Genomic DNA, 17698 nt, shown 5'->3' on the forward strand with positions numbered 1-17698 from the left:
TATTGGTGGTATCTTTTTAATGCAAATGTATGTATACTTTAGACACCTACAAACTAAAATTCTCTGAGGATGTTGAACAAAAAAAACAACAACAATGGTTTTCAGACAGATGGCTATTCAACGGACCAAAAAAATAAACAAATTCTTTGACAGAGGTGCAGTTCATGGGGCGGACACTTAGCATGGCTGCCATTCAGCGGCAAGACATGTTTTCTCCAAGAATGCAACTGTATTTAGAAGCCGAGCAGAGAACACTAGAGCCCCTACCTCAGTGTAGAACTAGCGTCTTTTAGATAAACTTGCCTCCTCTTGGTGTGACATTGGTGGCCTTTCCTAAACCCAGTACCAATCCTGTCACCACCTAGAAATACACAGAAATGTGGTTGTTGTCAAAGAACCATCTCGCTTCTGCAGTTTTAGTTTCAGAAGAAGAGCACAGGTGGCATTTGCGCGTTTAGGTAAAGAACCAAAGTTTGTCAATGCTGTTTACTGTTAGAACAGCATCTGGGGAGATTTTCTTTTACTTACAGGCAAAGTCTGTGCTCACATTACCCATTTGGAAACCTTTCTCGTCCTTTTCTGTCCTTGTTCTTCTTTGATGAAGCACTGAAAGTAACAAGTGGCGATGGGCAGGAGGTGGTGGTGGGGGGAGAGGTCGGCACGGAGAGACTAAGTGTACTGCAACCAGTGACGGAAGCCGAAGTGCTGGAAATAACTGGCAGCGACAGACAGGAGGTGGTGAAGGGGGCGCTATGAGGAAATTCATCAAAAGAAAAAAAGCACGACCTTAAAAGAAAAGAGGAGCAATCATATAAATTGCTTAGCAAATGAAGAAAAAATATTTCGGAAAACACATGGTATAATTATAACTGGTGGAGTGAGATTGTAGTTGATCGCTACTCTCGGGGAGGGATAAACTCTGCCAGAAGCATGACAAATGCATGCCATAAATACATAGAATAGAAGAGTGACAATGACGCCAGCAAATAGCAAGCCTGTGGGTGGGCTTGAAGCCCATATAGATAATACAACATGTCTCGAAGGCAGTGCATGCATTTGTAAGATGAGGAAAGAAAGCCTCATATTAAGAACGTGTATTTTCTTCATCACACCCACCAGTAGCATATCTGAATGTACGAATCTGATATTTAGTGGAGTGGAGTGGTGTGGCTCACTGGTTAGAGGCGGCAGACCCGTAAGCAGAGAACGGCCCGGGTTCAATTCCCGATGCGGCAGGGTCGTGGACCAGGGTCAAAACGGATTTGATCATTCTCTCCTCGGTGCCTACTCTAAACAGGGAACACACTCGGCAACTCTGGGCATTAAGCTTGCCTCATCTCTACAACGGCCCCCCACAGACGCCGGGGATGCCTGGTTTCACCTTGGAGATACCCAGAAAGGGACCATCTCACAGGGAAAACCAGGACGGGTTCCCCAGCGGTCTTCAGCGCCAGGATACTCCATGGAGTCGCAGTGCGCTTTACAAGTACACCCACATTTACATTTACATTTACATTTACATTTAGCCACTTGTTTAAATTAGTTATTATTTCCTGAATCTTGATGAAGTACAGTGGTTATACATAGGCAACAGACCATTTCTACATAGTGGAATGAAAATACTTATTTGCAGTGATATGCCAACTCCTAGTTAACGTTTGTTGATGCTGTTGTGTGTCCTGTGGTCACCTATATTGGTGTTGATCAACCGAAATGTACACCAGCGTTATTTAGTTGGTTCTGTTGGCCATGACTACAGGATTGAAATCCAGGAAAGTTAAATTAACCTCTATCTTGGCTATATTTTTGACCAGTCATTGTTTCTTTTAATGTGTATTAGAAATAGAGCGTGCCTTTGTGTTTGTGTGCGCACAGGAAGAGATGGGTGAGTGGCTTTCATTCATCAATTCTGTGCATGTAAGTGTTTTTTCATTCATTTCATAATGCCTGAAATTGTTTTTGTAAATTCTGACACTTGAGAATAAATAAAAGATAATATTTCTATACTAATAATGGTGCTATTCTTTTGATATCAGAGATTAATGAATTGTATGGCCAAACCGTATATGAATTAATTGTTTGTACATGCCTTTAAGGTAAGCAGTCTTTGTATATTTGTTTGCCAGTGAATATGTTGTAATTGAGTCAAAGTTCACTTTAATCACACAGTGGGCTTCAACAACTCCAGGTGCATCACCCTCATGAAATATTGTCAAGTTTTAATTCCTGGTTTGCGCATGATAGACACTTATATTGCAACACCGTATGTGGTTACATATTTCTATACGTTTGGCCATGGTATTCCATGGACTGCCAGTAGTACCTCTTACACAGGATTTTAAGCTAGTAATGGTAGGGGAGCATGTCAGTAAATTTGAAAATGGTGTATAGGAATGTTCGCTGTACCACTGGTTTATACGATTACAAACACTAAACATCATGAAGTGGCAATATCAAGCGTGCTATAGTTGGTAAGCACTTTATATTTTCTGTTTTAGCTCTCATCTCTCTGCAAGCAGTTGGACAGTTTATGGGAGGAGAACAAGAGCTCTGTAGTTTTGTTTACCTGGATGCAATTTTTAAAAGAAGAAATTCTACAGCACCTGAATATCACATCCCCGTATGAAGTCACAGTGGACGGTGCTGGGCTCTGCAGTCAGGGCGATAAGACACAAAAAAAAGAAGAGGCAAGTACATCATTACGTGGAGTGATGCCAAACTGTGCGGTCCTTGACGAAAGAGCTATGCAAGAGGCTGAGTCACTCGACAGACTGATAAGGGATATTTTGGACTTTGATCAGGCTCAGCAGTTAAGGAGCTTCCAGAGCAAACCATACACGTGCAATATCTGCTTCTCAGAAAAGCTTGGTGTTGACTGCACACAGTTTAAGGTGTGCCAGCATGTCTACTGTAAAGACTGTCTAAGGGAGTACTTCGAAATGCGAATCAAGGAGGGTCTGGTGCACCGTCTCAGCTGTCCCGAACCCACATGTGACTCCACTGCTACTCCATCTCAGGTAACATCTGTCTTTTGTAGGAGTGTATTATTATTTATATTGTTATATCTCAGGGACAAGGCCTACCTCTTTGATAAGGTTTGTTGTGTTTTATTTGTGTCAAAGGTGCAGGTCAACCAAATCCCTATCTTACTATATGAAGAAAGAATGCAAATAGGTAGTGGGATCTGAAATGAAGTCATTAATTGACCATCTGTTACATTCAACAGCACAAAACTGAAACCTTATGAAAGCACCCAGGAAGACTTAAGTTAACATTGAAATAATGTGTGGTATGGGACTATCTCAAGAACGTACCCTATATCATTGTAATGATTGTTTGTCAAGGAACTTGCCCGCCAAATACCTTTTTTCGAAGGAAGGCCACTTTTGATCCAGATGGATTTTGACTTTAACCTTGCACAGCCAACTCAATTAACACATTTTCTACACCCAACTTCCTAACTTCTTCTAACTCCTTCTCTTTAAATCTGCTTCACTTGTGGACTTGACACCCCCCCCCCCTTCATTTGTACTCAGCTGTAATCTAATGGTCTTTTCTGTCTCCACCTGCTTTGTGTCCCCCAGTCCCTACTCCCCCTTCTAGTGGAGAGGTTCTTCATGAGACAACAGCCCTTCTGATCCACCCTAACTGCAATATATTCTTGTCCACCATTTTTTTTGCTGTTCTCATGTTTGTCTTCCATTTCAGTGCTTTTTCTTGGTAGACACAAAAATGTTCAAGCAGTACAATCATGCAGGGACAGATTGGCTTCAGGAATGTGTCACACTTTCTTCGGGTAAGGTATAATTGGGAGAGAAGAGAACTCTTTGCGTCCATCACTCACAACTTTGGATTCATGCTATATCTCAGGGACACTTGTACTTCTATACTAGCGTTCATCTAGCATCAACATTATTATTTTCTAAACACTGGGAAAGAAAGTGCACCGCTTGAGATGGAACCAAGTACTTGGGCCATGTGGTAGGTTTGTAAATAGATATTGGCCTATTGAAGTAATAATTGCCCTCCACTGAGGGAGATAAAGACGTGTGTGTGTGTTCTCTAGAGACTTCTCCATTTGGCATATTTTATATGGCCTATTATGTTGCTTTGTTCCACATATATATAGTATTCCTGGTGCTGACATTCCTTTCAGGTGTCTGCTGACTTACTATGCCCTGGCGGCAGGATCATTATCTATGGCAATAAGGCATCTTCTCTTCAGCCATCCGACAACTGAAAGGGCGCCCTGCACAAGCTCCAGTTGGAGACCGTCTTCTTTTTTTCGTTCTCCATGACTGAAGACCTTATTTCCTCACTTGATGAAGGCCAGGATTCCATGGTCTAGTTGCCTGTTTGTTTCAATGCACCTAGAAACATGAAAATCCCTGCTACAGTGTGATTCTTCAATCTTGTTTATGAGCAATTTTTGAAAATTCATGGAAAACTAAATGAACAACTTAAAACCATCTTGTGAACTAATTACTAAGCACAGAACCAAAAAACAAACAGCAACAGTGGGCCCTCAATGCTGCACCTCACGCCAGTTCCTAAATCTCAGGTTGCTGTGCAGTCAACCCCTATGCCAGCCATTGAATGGCGCTACTGTGCTCCATATCAAGAGATGATTATAACAAATTGGGGGTGCACAGCTCACAAAGTCCAGGAGGCCAAAGTGTATGAAAATAGTCACTTCTTTATTATAAAATATTTCCCGTTTAAGACCATTCCATGCAAGTCATCAGCTAACGCGTTTTGCTACCACATTGGGAGCTTCCTCAGGGCTGAAAACAAAGATGATAACAGAAAAATATATACATAACAAGTACATACATAGCACAAACAAAGCATAAAAACGAACGATGGCACAAAAACATGACACAACAAGTGAATAAATCAGTTCATTTGTTGAAGATTAGTGAGAACTCTACAAAAGATACAACACAACATGGATAATGACATACCTAAACAGCACACCCATCACATATATTATGTTAAAAACAAGTGAAACACATAGTTGACAACAGTGCTGATATCCAAACATCATAGATGCGTTTCATGTTGCCTAAAAACCTTTACATTTATAGAGACATATACCCTTTCTAACAATTTGTATTTCAATTATGCATTCGTACCAAAGAAATCGGATTTCCGTGAGGGCTTACGAGGGAGAAAATGAAACAACAAAATAGGGAGGAGAGAAATAAGGGGGAGGTGGGGGGGGAGGAGAGAAGAAGCGGGTGAAAATACGCCAAAAAGTGGATGTGGGGGGCTATCTGTTCCCAAACCGGAACCTTCTTCACACGGCTGCTTTCCGAAATCACTCCCAGTCACCGGGTGTTTCTATTCGATATACAAGTGTCTGTTGCAGAATGCACATCACTGTTTTCAAAGGCTTGTAATCATCCAAATAATCCTAATAAATCATAACAGAAAGGTTGTACCACCAGTCAAGAAGACACCAAGTGATAAGTCAGCAGACTGGCTACAAGGCCAATGGAACGCGGCCTAGTCCGAAAGAAGCACATTTGAACAAACCTGTTAATAACAAGTATCCAATTTAATCCAGAAGCACTTGAGGGAAGTGGATTTCAAAGATTATCGGATCAGAGGTCCTTAAATCGCTTGAAAGTTGCAAGACATGAAAAGATAAAATGATAAAATGGATAGAAAGATGGTGAGTGGAAGAGCCTTTATATAGAGGATATACTCATTTTAAACAATTAGTACAGACTCGGTACATTGTTGATCTGTACAAATACATTCTGAATTGAAGCTTACTAACTCTTCTGCATTCGGGTGCGAGCCGTCACTGGATCTGTAGACCAGAGTAAATTGACTGTCAGATGGGTTTGGTATCCATAAAAGCGGCTAACAATAGGCCAGAATCTAGTATGGAAAGTGGTCAACAGTTAGCCAACAAAGTTTATATTGAAAAATTATTAATTTACCATTATTTTACAAAGAGGAAGACATATGAGAACATTAACGTAAATTGAAATTGGCAAGTATTCTAATAGCCACATGTCACTTGAGACGGATCCCAGACACATTAATAAAAATCGAGATTGGCAAGTATTCACCTGTGATTCTATCCACTGGAAAGGATCAGAGCAGTTTGTTGTGACAGTATTTGAAAAATAAATAATAAAACCAAATAGGGTCTGTAGAGAGAGAAGGAAAGAGTATTTCAATAGCAATAGAAATGAACTGCAACATAGTTTAATTCTATGAGCAGCGATGTTTTAAACACGTAGCCCTTGTCATCGTCAGGGCGCGTAAAACAGTACTCACATTTCCTAGGGCATTAATAAGACTCCCCCGTGGTCTCATATTATGAAACAACAGGGGTAAAGTCCCACATAATAATCCAAACCGATTTGTACAACGCTGAGACATTATCACATATCTCAGACCTATAGCTGGTTCCATCCAGTGACTTACACACGACGACTGCAAATTAAGGCAACCGCATGTATTGCATAGGGGCACACGAGATATGAGAGCTGTAAAGAGAGTATTCCTCTCATGTTACAGTCCTCACAATTCCTAGGGCATTTTTATAACTCCCCCAGTGGTCTCATGCTATGATACAACAGGGAGAAAGTCCCACATAATAGTCCAAACCGATTAGTACAACGCAGAGAAATTTTAACAGGTGTCACCGGTTACTCCAGTGGTTTCCACACGACGACAGCATGTCACGGTGTCCACATGTATTGCAAAGCGGCACACGAGTTATGAGAGCTGCAAAGAGAGTATTCCTGTCACGTAATGGAACACACAGTACAACTCTATAGGTTAAAGTTTCCCTATCGTTTTAACCATTAGATTGACTTAAAACAATTCGTAAAACATGGGCGAGTAATGCCTCAAAGCGATCTTTCAGACAAATCTAGTCCGGTCCCATCAGGCCTACATGCCCCAGAATTCCCTCTTACAGTGAAAGGTGAAGCAAACACAACCATCCATATATATCAAAAATTGTTTACCCCAGATTTAGTATCCGAGCCACAGTGTCCTGCCGTAAATTAAATCTACTGAGTGCGGAATGCAGTCTAAATACAGGAAGCTAGACAACAAAAACTGTTTAGCTAAATCCTATACACATGTGATTTGAAACAATATACTGCGTCCAGTCATAGTGCCAACATCGGCCCAGACCCCAACCTGCTCACGACAACTTCCCAAATAACAGACACCACACAATATTTTTTGTTGGAGAAAGTTGTTGCAGCTTTATTTGCATAAACATTATGCCAACATGTTGGGTTATCTTATGGGCGATTCAGGGTCAGGCCGCCCCTCGCGACCTGCCCACCTGATGAGCCATAAACCCCCGTGGTGTTAGCCGCGGGGGCATTATCAATATTAGGGGAAGGTCTAAGCCCCTCCCCCCGGCGGACCTCCAGTCCACCCCTTACTCATGCCCCTCCCACTACAGGGGGGGGGGGGCTGAGCGTTGCAGGCAACCCCCGGTTGCTCAGGTCCACAACCGCCCGAAGGACTAACGGGGCACCGTCACTCCTCCAGGATCCCACCGAGGATCTCCCTGGGGATAATTTGCTCTCGCACCCTTCCTGTACTCCTGTAGAGGGTACCCTTCTGTACCTACCTGCGTTGGATCGCCATGTAACTCCGCCTGCAACACAAAGAAAATTGACATTAGAAAACTACCCCCCCTTGCTGCCCGATAGCCGGGTTAGCGGTAGGGAGGGAAAACAGCGTCCGGGCAGCACCGCACGTCTAGGTCCAGGAGGGGGAGGGGGTCAGTCCACGCGGCCAGACGAGGGTCGAAGAGGGCGTCAAGCCCGCGACCCCAGGCCATATACCCTCGGCCCCTGACCCCTCCCCCACTGGAAGTGACATCACCAGTGGGGGACCCTTCGAATCCCCAAACACTAGACCACTCTTTTGGGTCTGTGCCATCATGTGGCATTAAGGGTGGCCGCCACCTTCGGTGGCCCGGGGTAGCCTGTCATAGTGCCAACATCGGCCCAGACCCCAACCTGCTCACGACAACTTCCCAAATAACAGACACCACACAATGTTTTTTGTTGGAGAAAGTTGTTGCAGCTTTATTTGCATAAACATTATGCCAACATGTTGGGTTCTCTTACGGGCGATCCAGGGTCAGGCCGCCCCTCGCGACCTGATGAGCCATAAACTCCCCGTGGTGTTAGCCGAGGGGGCGTTATCAATATTGGGGGAAGGTCTAACCCCCTCCCACCGGCGGACCTCCAGTTCACCCCTTACTCACGCCCCTCCCCCTACGGGGGGGCTGAGCGTTGCAGGCAACCCCCGGTTGCTCAGATCCACAACCGCCCGAAGGACTAACGGGGTGCGTCACTCCTCCAGGATCCCACCGAGGATCTCCCTGGGGATAATTTGCTCTCGCACCCTTCCTGTGCTCCTGTAGAGGGTACCCTTCTGTACCTTCCTGTGTTGGATCGCCCTGAAACTCCGCCATGGCTCTGGATGTGGCCGCCGCCGCCCCAGAGCCCCCCCACCTTCTAGAGTTTTTTCTTCACGACCTGCTGCTACTAGTGCTTCCGCTGAATCTATCAGGATGAGGACCATCTTCACTTCTGATAGGTGCATACCATCTTCATCAAAACACCCTGTGCATTCCGCATGTAGCAACCCCTATCTTATAAACCAAATCCACGTTGTTCGGTGCATTTGTACATAGCGACTCCAGGTCGCACAACAACAGCACATCAAAATTGAGGTCTGTGCATAAATCTGCCTCCTAAGGACGTATGTAATACTTGTAGCAACTTGACTCAACGCCCCACTTGTTTTATGTGTTCCACTGGCAAGCCTGCCTGGAAAGCCGAGGTTGATGCCCCTATTCTAGAGGCGTGGCTGCAAAAGCGCTTGTCCTGGACCTCGTTGCTTGCGAATTCCAAACACCCCTGTATTATGTGCTGTACTTGGTATTTGGTCAAAGGGTCCCATCAGCATGCATCAGGAGGCCCCTCGCCTTCACACATGGTGTAGCACCCCTTGGCCCATCACATCAACTTATACAAACCCAGGAGCAAGCCTGAGCTGGCTACCCCAGGTCCATGTTGCACACGCCTTACTCTAAGGAGCTCTACCCAACGGAGCATACGTCCCACTGAACTGACCCATTTGTATCCCACAGCAGAGTGTCAAAAGAAGCGAACAAGGCCCCCTCACGGCTAAAAGGATGCCCTGGGCCGCAATTGCCCCTCATGATTTTGGCAGGCCCTAACTGTGCTTACGGAAGTTCAGACTTGACAATAGCGTAGCCCCTGACCACCTGGACAGGCCCTCTCCCCTGCCGTGCGCCAGACCCATAGTGTGACATAAGGGCTGGCTTTCAGAAAATTTCTGTAGAAGACCCCTGTGCCCCCCCCCCCCCTGGTGAAAACCATACCAGTCTTCTGCCTATCTACCCTTGTGGTTACCCCTCCTGTCACCTATGAGCTGAGGCCAGCAGTTGCATGAGGTACTTGAGTACAACTGGGGCTGATGCGTAACGGGGGAATGGTAGTTGCCCAACCTCTACACTTAACACTGCTTCTACTCGCCCCTGCATGAAGTCAGAACCGGGTTGTCACCTTGCCCCCCAAGAGCACTTGACCAGGAACAGCATTCAGGCTCCGCGCCCGGAGCACCCTTGGCAATTCCTGCTTCCGTTCCCACCTGACCTTCTCAGAGTGGTGCCTGTGCACTTGATCCGATTGTCCTGAAATTAGAAAACAGGTTACACTCCAATCCTGGACATGCTGACCCAGAACCCCACATTCCCCTATTCCACATGGGATGCATGATATGCCTAGGTACAGCAGTCGTTTCAAAGAAAACGCCTTTCGTTTTTATCACAGGGAATGCATGATTTACCGACACTTTGCCACTGCTTAAAAAGAGAACAGCCCAGTAAAACAACAAATTGCCCAGCCGCATCAGTTGTTATTCCAAGAGATAGCATCCAATTATTGCACATGGGCTACCTACTATGCCCAGACTCACCAGTTCATTACCCGTGCATTACTGCCATGGGGTGTAATCTGCGCGCCCCACAACAGGGACAGTAATGACACCTGCGGAGAACCAGGGAATCCCAGACCCTAGCACACTGACCCTAGTGTGCTATGACCCTTCTACCTGTTGATAGTTTGGGTGGCCCACCATGTTAGTAGGGCTGTTCTCCAGCGCTGATCCTGCATTTGAGACATAAAACATCCATTAGAAGCCATGCCCCCCTCATATCCCAAATGGGTTCTCTGCAATGAGACAGGGGCCATCAATGCCCCCCACGCTACCAAGGCTAAGCCTGTTTGTAAGTTACGAGAACCAGTTTGCTAACTCGATCACCTGGATCAGAGCCCCTTACTTGCTCACCAGTTGCTGTACAAAAGAACATATTCCATTATTGCACCTTGGATGCATGATATGCCCAAGCCCCTCAGTTGTGTAAAAGAAAACTAATTTCCATTTTGTCACAGGGCATGCATGATTTGCCCACATTCTCCCCCTGCTTACTGACAGAACACCCCCATTCTCCCCAGCAAATCAACAAATTACCCATGCTTCTCCGATGTTTTACACGAGAAAAAAAACATTTATTGCACAGGAGCTACCTGCTAAGCTCAGATTCACCCATTGACTATGAATGTAATACTTCCCTGGGGTGTAACCTGTGTGCCCCACAACAGGGACAGTCCTGACACCTGGGGAGGACCTGGGTGTCCCGGACCCTAGCACACTGCCCCCAGCGTGCTATGACCCTTCTACTTGTTGATAGATCAGGTGGACCCCCATGTGAGTAGGGCGGTTCTCCAGCGCAGTTCCTGCATTTGAGACATAAAACATCCATTGGAAGCCCTGCCCCCCCCTCCGTATAGCAGTATGGATTCTCTGCAAAGAGCCAGGACCCTCAATGCCCCCCACGCCACCGAGTCCAAGCTTGTTTGTCAGTTACGAGAACTAGTTTTCCCACAATACATTCTCGTAAGGAGTTGGATGGGACACATACTTGCGTACCTCCAGTGCCAGATGCAGAAGTGTAGTGTCTTGATACTAAGTCAATTATTCACATGCTAAGTCTAATAATGACCATTGCGCTTAGGAGTGTGTGATTTAGAGTGTAAATGTAAATGTAATGTAAATTGATACTAGTATAGCGCACTACTCACCCGCAAGGGTCTCAAGGCGCTTGTACGAATACCGCTGTGGAACCCATCCTGGCTTTCCCTGTGAGGCGTCCACTCCTGGGCACCCCCCAAGGAGGAGGCCAGGCATCCTTAGCTTTGTGGGGGCCGTTGTGGAGATTAAGCAAGCTATTGCCCAGAGTTGCAGAGTGGGACTCCGTGATTGGAATAGGCACTGAGGCGAGAATTATCAGGTCTGTGGAATTTTGAGCCCAAGACCCACCGAGGCGGGGAATCGAACCCTGGTCCCGGGCTAGACCTCTGCATCAGGGTTTGCCGCTCTAACCATGAGCCACACTTCTTACTTCTTAACTCGTTCCCTTACTATTCTTCTCTCCTTGTACTTTGTACGCTTTTGTAACTTGCACACATGTCACCTTACCTCCTATAATGCACCGTTTGTTACCTCTTGTTTTGTTTGATCTGTGTCAAAATGTCCACGGGGCCCGTCCATGGGCGAACAAATAACTCTACAAGCTGCAAAATGTCGGAAAAGCTCTATACAGTCACAGTTAATTGGTCAATAAATCCCACACCAAGCTCTCTCCCTGTGCTGTGGTTTAAAATGTTGCATAATCCTGGGGGTAGCTTTGACACCTACACCATTAGAACCACAGTGACTCAAAAAGGTTGTGACTCTGCACACACTCGCAGTGAAGGTATATAAAGATGGTATATAAAACACATCTATGACACACAAATGCTGCACATTCACGCACAGTGGTGACGTGCTCAAGAGATACCAATCGCTCCCCATGTCACATTGCTGTCACACAAAACCCCCACACCGACAGTTCGCAAACAGTAGTGGCGCACTCAACCAACCGCAGAGGCTCATGATGCCCTAGCCCCAGTAAACTAAGACTCAGTTTACACGCAACATACATGCAGGCAGCTGACAGGTACGCAAGCCCTAACTCGGTCGTCCGTGTCTCAGCCCCAATACGATAGCACCAGTTGCTTTACAAGGGGGCATCCAATTTATGACCCTGGTAGAACAGAATTACCCTCGAAATACAGGATGTATGCGTGTCGATTGCCGGGCATCGAACCTGATGCTACTACTGCCGGTAAGCCCAGGCCCAAGAGCGACAGATCCAATGGTGTCATATTTTATAGAAAGAAGCCACACATACCCAGGGTACACTTGGACTGTACTATTATAGCTAGTGTGTCCAACCATACCTGCTCCAGCTCAAATCCCAAAGTCCTCTTTGTCTAATTCTTTGCCAAAAGACAATCTGTAATTAGAAAACACGTTAGCCTCAAACCACACCTGTTTTCGGTTACATCCGGCCCACTGACCCCAGTGTGCCGATACTTGTTTATCCATGGTCACTCCCGTGACTTTCAACGAGGCGTGCTCCGGCATCCTTTTCTTAATGGTAGCCTGCATGGACATAGAACAAAACGTACAAATTAGCCCCAACCCCGCCCATCATAATCACACCAGGCCCTGGGGGTGCTGGACGTGCTAGGAGAAAATGCACACTACATAACCACATGGTTCGGGCCAATTGCGCCCTATCTATGCCGCGTGGCTTTGTACCTACAAGAAGTGAGCAAGGAGTCTTGTACCTGGAGCTTACGATGCACACCTAAATTAGCAGTCACATTGTAAGTGTAAATAGAAACACTTCCCCTGTCCTCATGTCCATAAGCAACTCTAACATTTTATTCCCCTTACGAACTCATGTAATCCACAATACTATGTAATGCCACAGATTCACTGTAAAGCGCTCTGACCCCTTCCGGTAAATTCTGCGCTATGTAAACTCTCAATTAACTAAGCATAGCCACAACTCATGCGAAACATCGTGAGGGATGGAGTAAAGATGGCATACATAACTTGCAACTGGTTCTTCCGCGACGTGCTCGTACACCTACGGGTAAAGTTTGTGCTGATTACAAACGTATGTAAACATCGCAACTTAACGTATGCTCTTGTGCTCGAGTGTCCGCTATGAACTGCAGTATTATACCTCTACTTGTATATTGTGTGCCTATGTAACCTGCACACATGCCACTTTACCTTCCTGTGATGCACCAACTTGAAACTGGTGCTTCTGCGAGGTGCACGTACACCTTCGTGTAGTGTTCACTCTATTTCCAAACGTAATTAAAGAACATTGCTACGTAACGTTCGCTCTAGCGCTCGAGCGTCTGCCATCTATAAATGATTCCACTTGCCACTGTTCATAACCAACTTTGACCATTTGTGCCTCTTAATGAACTCATGCAATCCCAAGTCCTATGCGAGACCAGCTTCTATGTAAAGCACTCTGACCAATAAAGGGTAATGTTCACGCTATATAAACGCACAAATAAACCTTAGGCACAGCTCCCGCCAACGGCATGAGGGACACAGTACAAGGCTTATATAAATTGCGCTAGTTCTTCTGTGAAGCGCTCTTACACCATGGGGTGAATAATCGCGCTGTATACAATCGTAATAAATCCTCCTCACTCCAGCTGAGCCGTAACGTTTGTTCTTGTGTTTGAGTGACCTCCATTTATTGCAGTGTCATACCTTTACTTGTACTTTGTGTTCTTTTGTAACATGCACACGTCACCATTTCCTCCTGTAATGCATCGTTTGCTACCTCTTGTATTTTGTTTGCTCACTATTGTCACTTTTGCCTCATGTAATGTAACGTTTGCTTTTGTAATTTGTTCACTTGTAATGTTCCTATTGGGAAGCGCTCTGACTCCTTCGAGTAAAGTCCGTGCTATAGGAAAAATGCATAAATAAATAGTCCCCGGCAATGCCTCGGCATGCGAGAAAAGGAATACTAAATACTAACCTATATTCTATAGCAGCACATGAAGGCAACACGTTTAATTTACAAGAATGAATACCTATTGTGCCCGAGAAGCGCACACCGAAAGCCCGGAGCAACGGACACAGCGGCACGCGGAAGCCCCGGGAAGGCGTGAGGGGGCATCAGTGTGAGGCCAATGCGCCGTGCAATTGTCCATAATCCCTCGTAGCACAGGGGGGGGGGCAGCCCCGCGGCAGGGCCCACCACCTCGTGGCTCCACCAGCGCCCCCCACAGCCCGAGGTGCGCCCGGGGCTGGCGAAAGGAGAGCCCCGGGCTACAGGGCACACCACGCAGAGGAGCCGGGGCAAGCCAGACAACACCCACACTCCCACCCAGAGACCCACAGGCAGAAGGACGGCTGCGCCGGGCCACATGTACTTTCATAGTAATGAGGACTTGCCTCGGTATTCTGAGTAAAATCACTATGAACATGTTCAAGGCTTATTATAATTCAGGTGTGCACTGAATAAATAGACATTGTCAGAAACAAATGTATGTTTGTACAGCATCCACATCGCACCACATTACTGGCATGGCAGGCACGGACGCCAGGGGCCCTAAAACACATAAACTATACATGGCCGAGCCCCTGAAATATAGCATTAAGTGGTGCGCAGAGGACTCCTCGGACCCCTAGGACGGCGCCGGGCCCACACCGCACATGCCGCGCCACCACAGGCCCCCCAATCCGGTCAAAAGGAGACAGTACAATAACCAGAGAAGAAAACTCCCTTCCCATATACCCGCTATACTCTGCAATGGCATCCTGGCCTCTACCGGACTCCAGCCTCGCGACCGCTGCCCACCTCCCGCCCCCAATCGAGCAACCCACACCCAGCCAGGCAGCACCCGGGACTGAGGACCCAGAGGGTAACCCAGGGCAGGGAGAGAAGGGGGGGAGAGAGACCGGGGGAAACCACTCACCTCAACATAAAAAAAGCGTCCGGGCAGCACCGCACGTCTAGGTCCAGGAGGGGGAGAGGGTCAGTCCACGCGGCCAGACGAGGGTCGAAGAGGGCGTCAAGCCCGCAACCCCAGGCCATATACCCTCGGCCCCTGACCCTTCCCCCGCTGGAAGTGACATCACCGGGGGGGGGGGGGGAACCCTTCGAGTCCCCAAACACTAACTAGACCGCTCTTTTTGGTCTATACCATCATGTGGCACTAAGGGTGGCTGCCCTCTTAGGTGGCCTCCTTCGGTGGCCCGGGGCAGCCTGTCAGATCAGTTAAAAGGACATGGCGGCTTCATAACCCTTATAGTATAAGATCGCATCTGCAATACCTATCTCCAACCCAAGTACTAACATCGTAATAACATGCTCCCCACCGGCGCATCCAGTCTAAGTTACCTTAAGTTCCGCAACGTTGCAGTGTGTAGTTCTCGTACGTAGAACCAGCCTCAGGAAAACGCTAGATTTAAATACACGGAACTCCGTTCAAAATCCCAGACAGGCGGCCAGTCAGCAAGGGCGAGCAACGCACACCCCTGCGGCCCGTCTACAAGCTGTTTTAATAGTCGTCCGCCATCTTAACTGATCATAAAGACCTAAAGGACGTTGTTTGCAAGTTCGATACTCAGCGCAGCCTGTTCTTGCATGTTGACAGGGCAACCTGATATGACATACAAGATGATAAGTTATTAATATAGGGCCTTATCTGAAGTGTTGGGGATATGATACCGTGGATATCCTGTCTACCTTGTTACTAGTGCCATAGGCTATAATGCACTAGTAATACTGCGGATGGGAAATCCGCCTCTTTTGTGATGGAATACACAGCCTACCAAACTCTAAATAAGGCCCTAGGTATGTCTTTTATCCACCTTTTTAATTTAAAAAAGTTTTTAAGAGGCTCCATCACTGATGACGTTGTTGTTTATATATGCAGTGAGGAACATCATACAAGAGGAAGTTATAAGTAATAAAGTGAACCTTTGAGAAAATTGTGGAAGAAACGTTAAAGCTGTAAATGTCAAAACTTTTCGACCATGATGTTTGTACCAGAAGAATATTTGTGCTATAGAGAAATTAACTAGTATCCTGGAGAGCCATTTTATGATTATAGAGGAAAGGAAGGGGAGAAACAGAACAGTATGAGAACAAGAAAAGAAGAACAGAGAAGATAAATAAAAGACAGAAAAGTATGTAAGAGTAATCTAGACCAGATGGATTATATAAAGCTATTGAGTTAGGGGTGAGGGTTGGCGGTGTCTTCATTGTAAACACCTGAAGTTCATGAATAGGAAGGCAAAGAATGATGGATGTGCGGTGGTTATGGGGCCATTTTTGGTAGGTAAACATCCAGTGAATTCCAGTTTTCAAGAGATTTGTGAGATTATGATATTACTGGAAGATGTGTTGTCTGCACTTCTAGTGAAACAAATCCAACCCCATTATGTATGGGAAGAAATGTTAGTAGTGCTTTTACATTCCGAGAGGATTAGTTCAGTACCCAATGAAAGCATGAGATCATAAAGTAAGAGGTCTTCTGGGTTTAGGGAAGGGTAGTCTATGGGTGCAATGATGCCAAGCGAAGCTATTGTGGCATCAATAGTTTGTTGAATATAAAAAAAAAATCAATAATGTTTGGTATTTGGTCCCAGAGAGGCAGAACATGTGCACAAATGAATAGGACGTGTGTCAGGTCCTGATGAGCTGTCTTGCATTTCCATTAGAGTTGTGATTCAAGGAGACCTAATATATGGAGTTTGCTAGGGGTCCAAAGCGCAGTGCTTTACGAAGAGGGATAATATTGCAGACTTATAAATGTTCCAACTCACTATTACTTGTCATGAATCCAATTCCACAAATACCTGCAGCACCTCCACGCTATCGCCAGTCATTTGCCTGGGATAACAGAACTGTCCGAATACAATCCACTTAAAGCTAAGCTCCTGCAGAGTCCAATAGGAAACGGTGCTATATCTCAGATTTACCGTAACCTTATTATTAATGCCCCTGATAAAATTCACAACTCTTAAATGAAAGTGGGAGATTTGGGTGGGTCCCCTTGAAGTCATTGATTGGCGAGATGCTTGGATGGCTCCTTGGAAATTTCTGTCTCCTTTTGGCTACGATTGGTCCAGTTGAATTACTGGTACACAACCTAATTTACAACCCACCGTCTTTGGTATGTGGGCATGATTCCCCATCCCACCTGCCTTTGCTATGCCATGGAAGTGCAGAATTTTTTCATATGATCTAGTCATGTCTCAATTATGTAGGGTTCTGGCGGGGACTGAGGGAGTGTTTACCTGGGTCTTAGGAAAACTGGTGGATTTATCCCCAAGGAGCCCTTTCTGGGAGTATTAGAAGATCTTGGTGGCCCCTGGAGAGAGCGCACCCTGGTTCATGTGGCCACATTAGTCACCAAGAGAGACATTGCACGCAAGTGGAAAAGCCCGTACCCTTCTACCTTGTCAGATTGGAAGGTGGAAGTAGAATAGTGTGTAAATGAGGAGCAACCAATTTACCAAGCAAGAGGCTGCAACAGAAACATTCCAGGGTTTGGGTAAAATGGAATATTTGGTGAGTAACAAAAATTCTGAGATGTTGCACTGTAACTTGCATTATGATGCCGGAATTGTATGTTTTGTTTACCCTAAACAAAACATAATAAAATTGATCTATCAAAAAAAAAATATTGGTGGAGTGCTCAGTTTTTAAGAGGGAGGGACCTTTAGTCTTGAGTAG

At 46.0% G+C, this 17698-nt stretch overlaps 1 protein-coding gene across 1 annotated transcript in view; it reads left to right on the plus strand.

Annotated features, from left to right (window-relative positions):
* Positions 1-17698, plus strand: part of LOC147703099 (E3 ubiquitin-protein ligase RNF14-like) — a 165887-nt gene that overhangs the window by 45148 nt on the left and 103041 nt on the right. The window contains exon 4 of the mRNA XM_086931636.1: positions 2499-3017. Coding sequence (XP_086787762.1) covers positions 2499-3017 — 519 coding nt within the window. The remainder of the gene's footprint in view (positions 1-2498; positions 3018-17698) is intronic.

This window comes from Lissotriton vulgaris, chromosome 7 (assembly GCF_964263255.1).
Source record: "Lissotriton vulgaris chromosome 7, aLisVul1.2, whole genome shotgun sequence".
NCBI classification, from domain to species: domain Eukaryota; kingdom Metazoa; phylum Chordata; class Amphibia; order Caudata; family Salamandridae; genus Lissotriton; species Lissotriton vulgaris.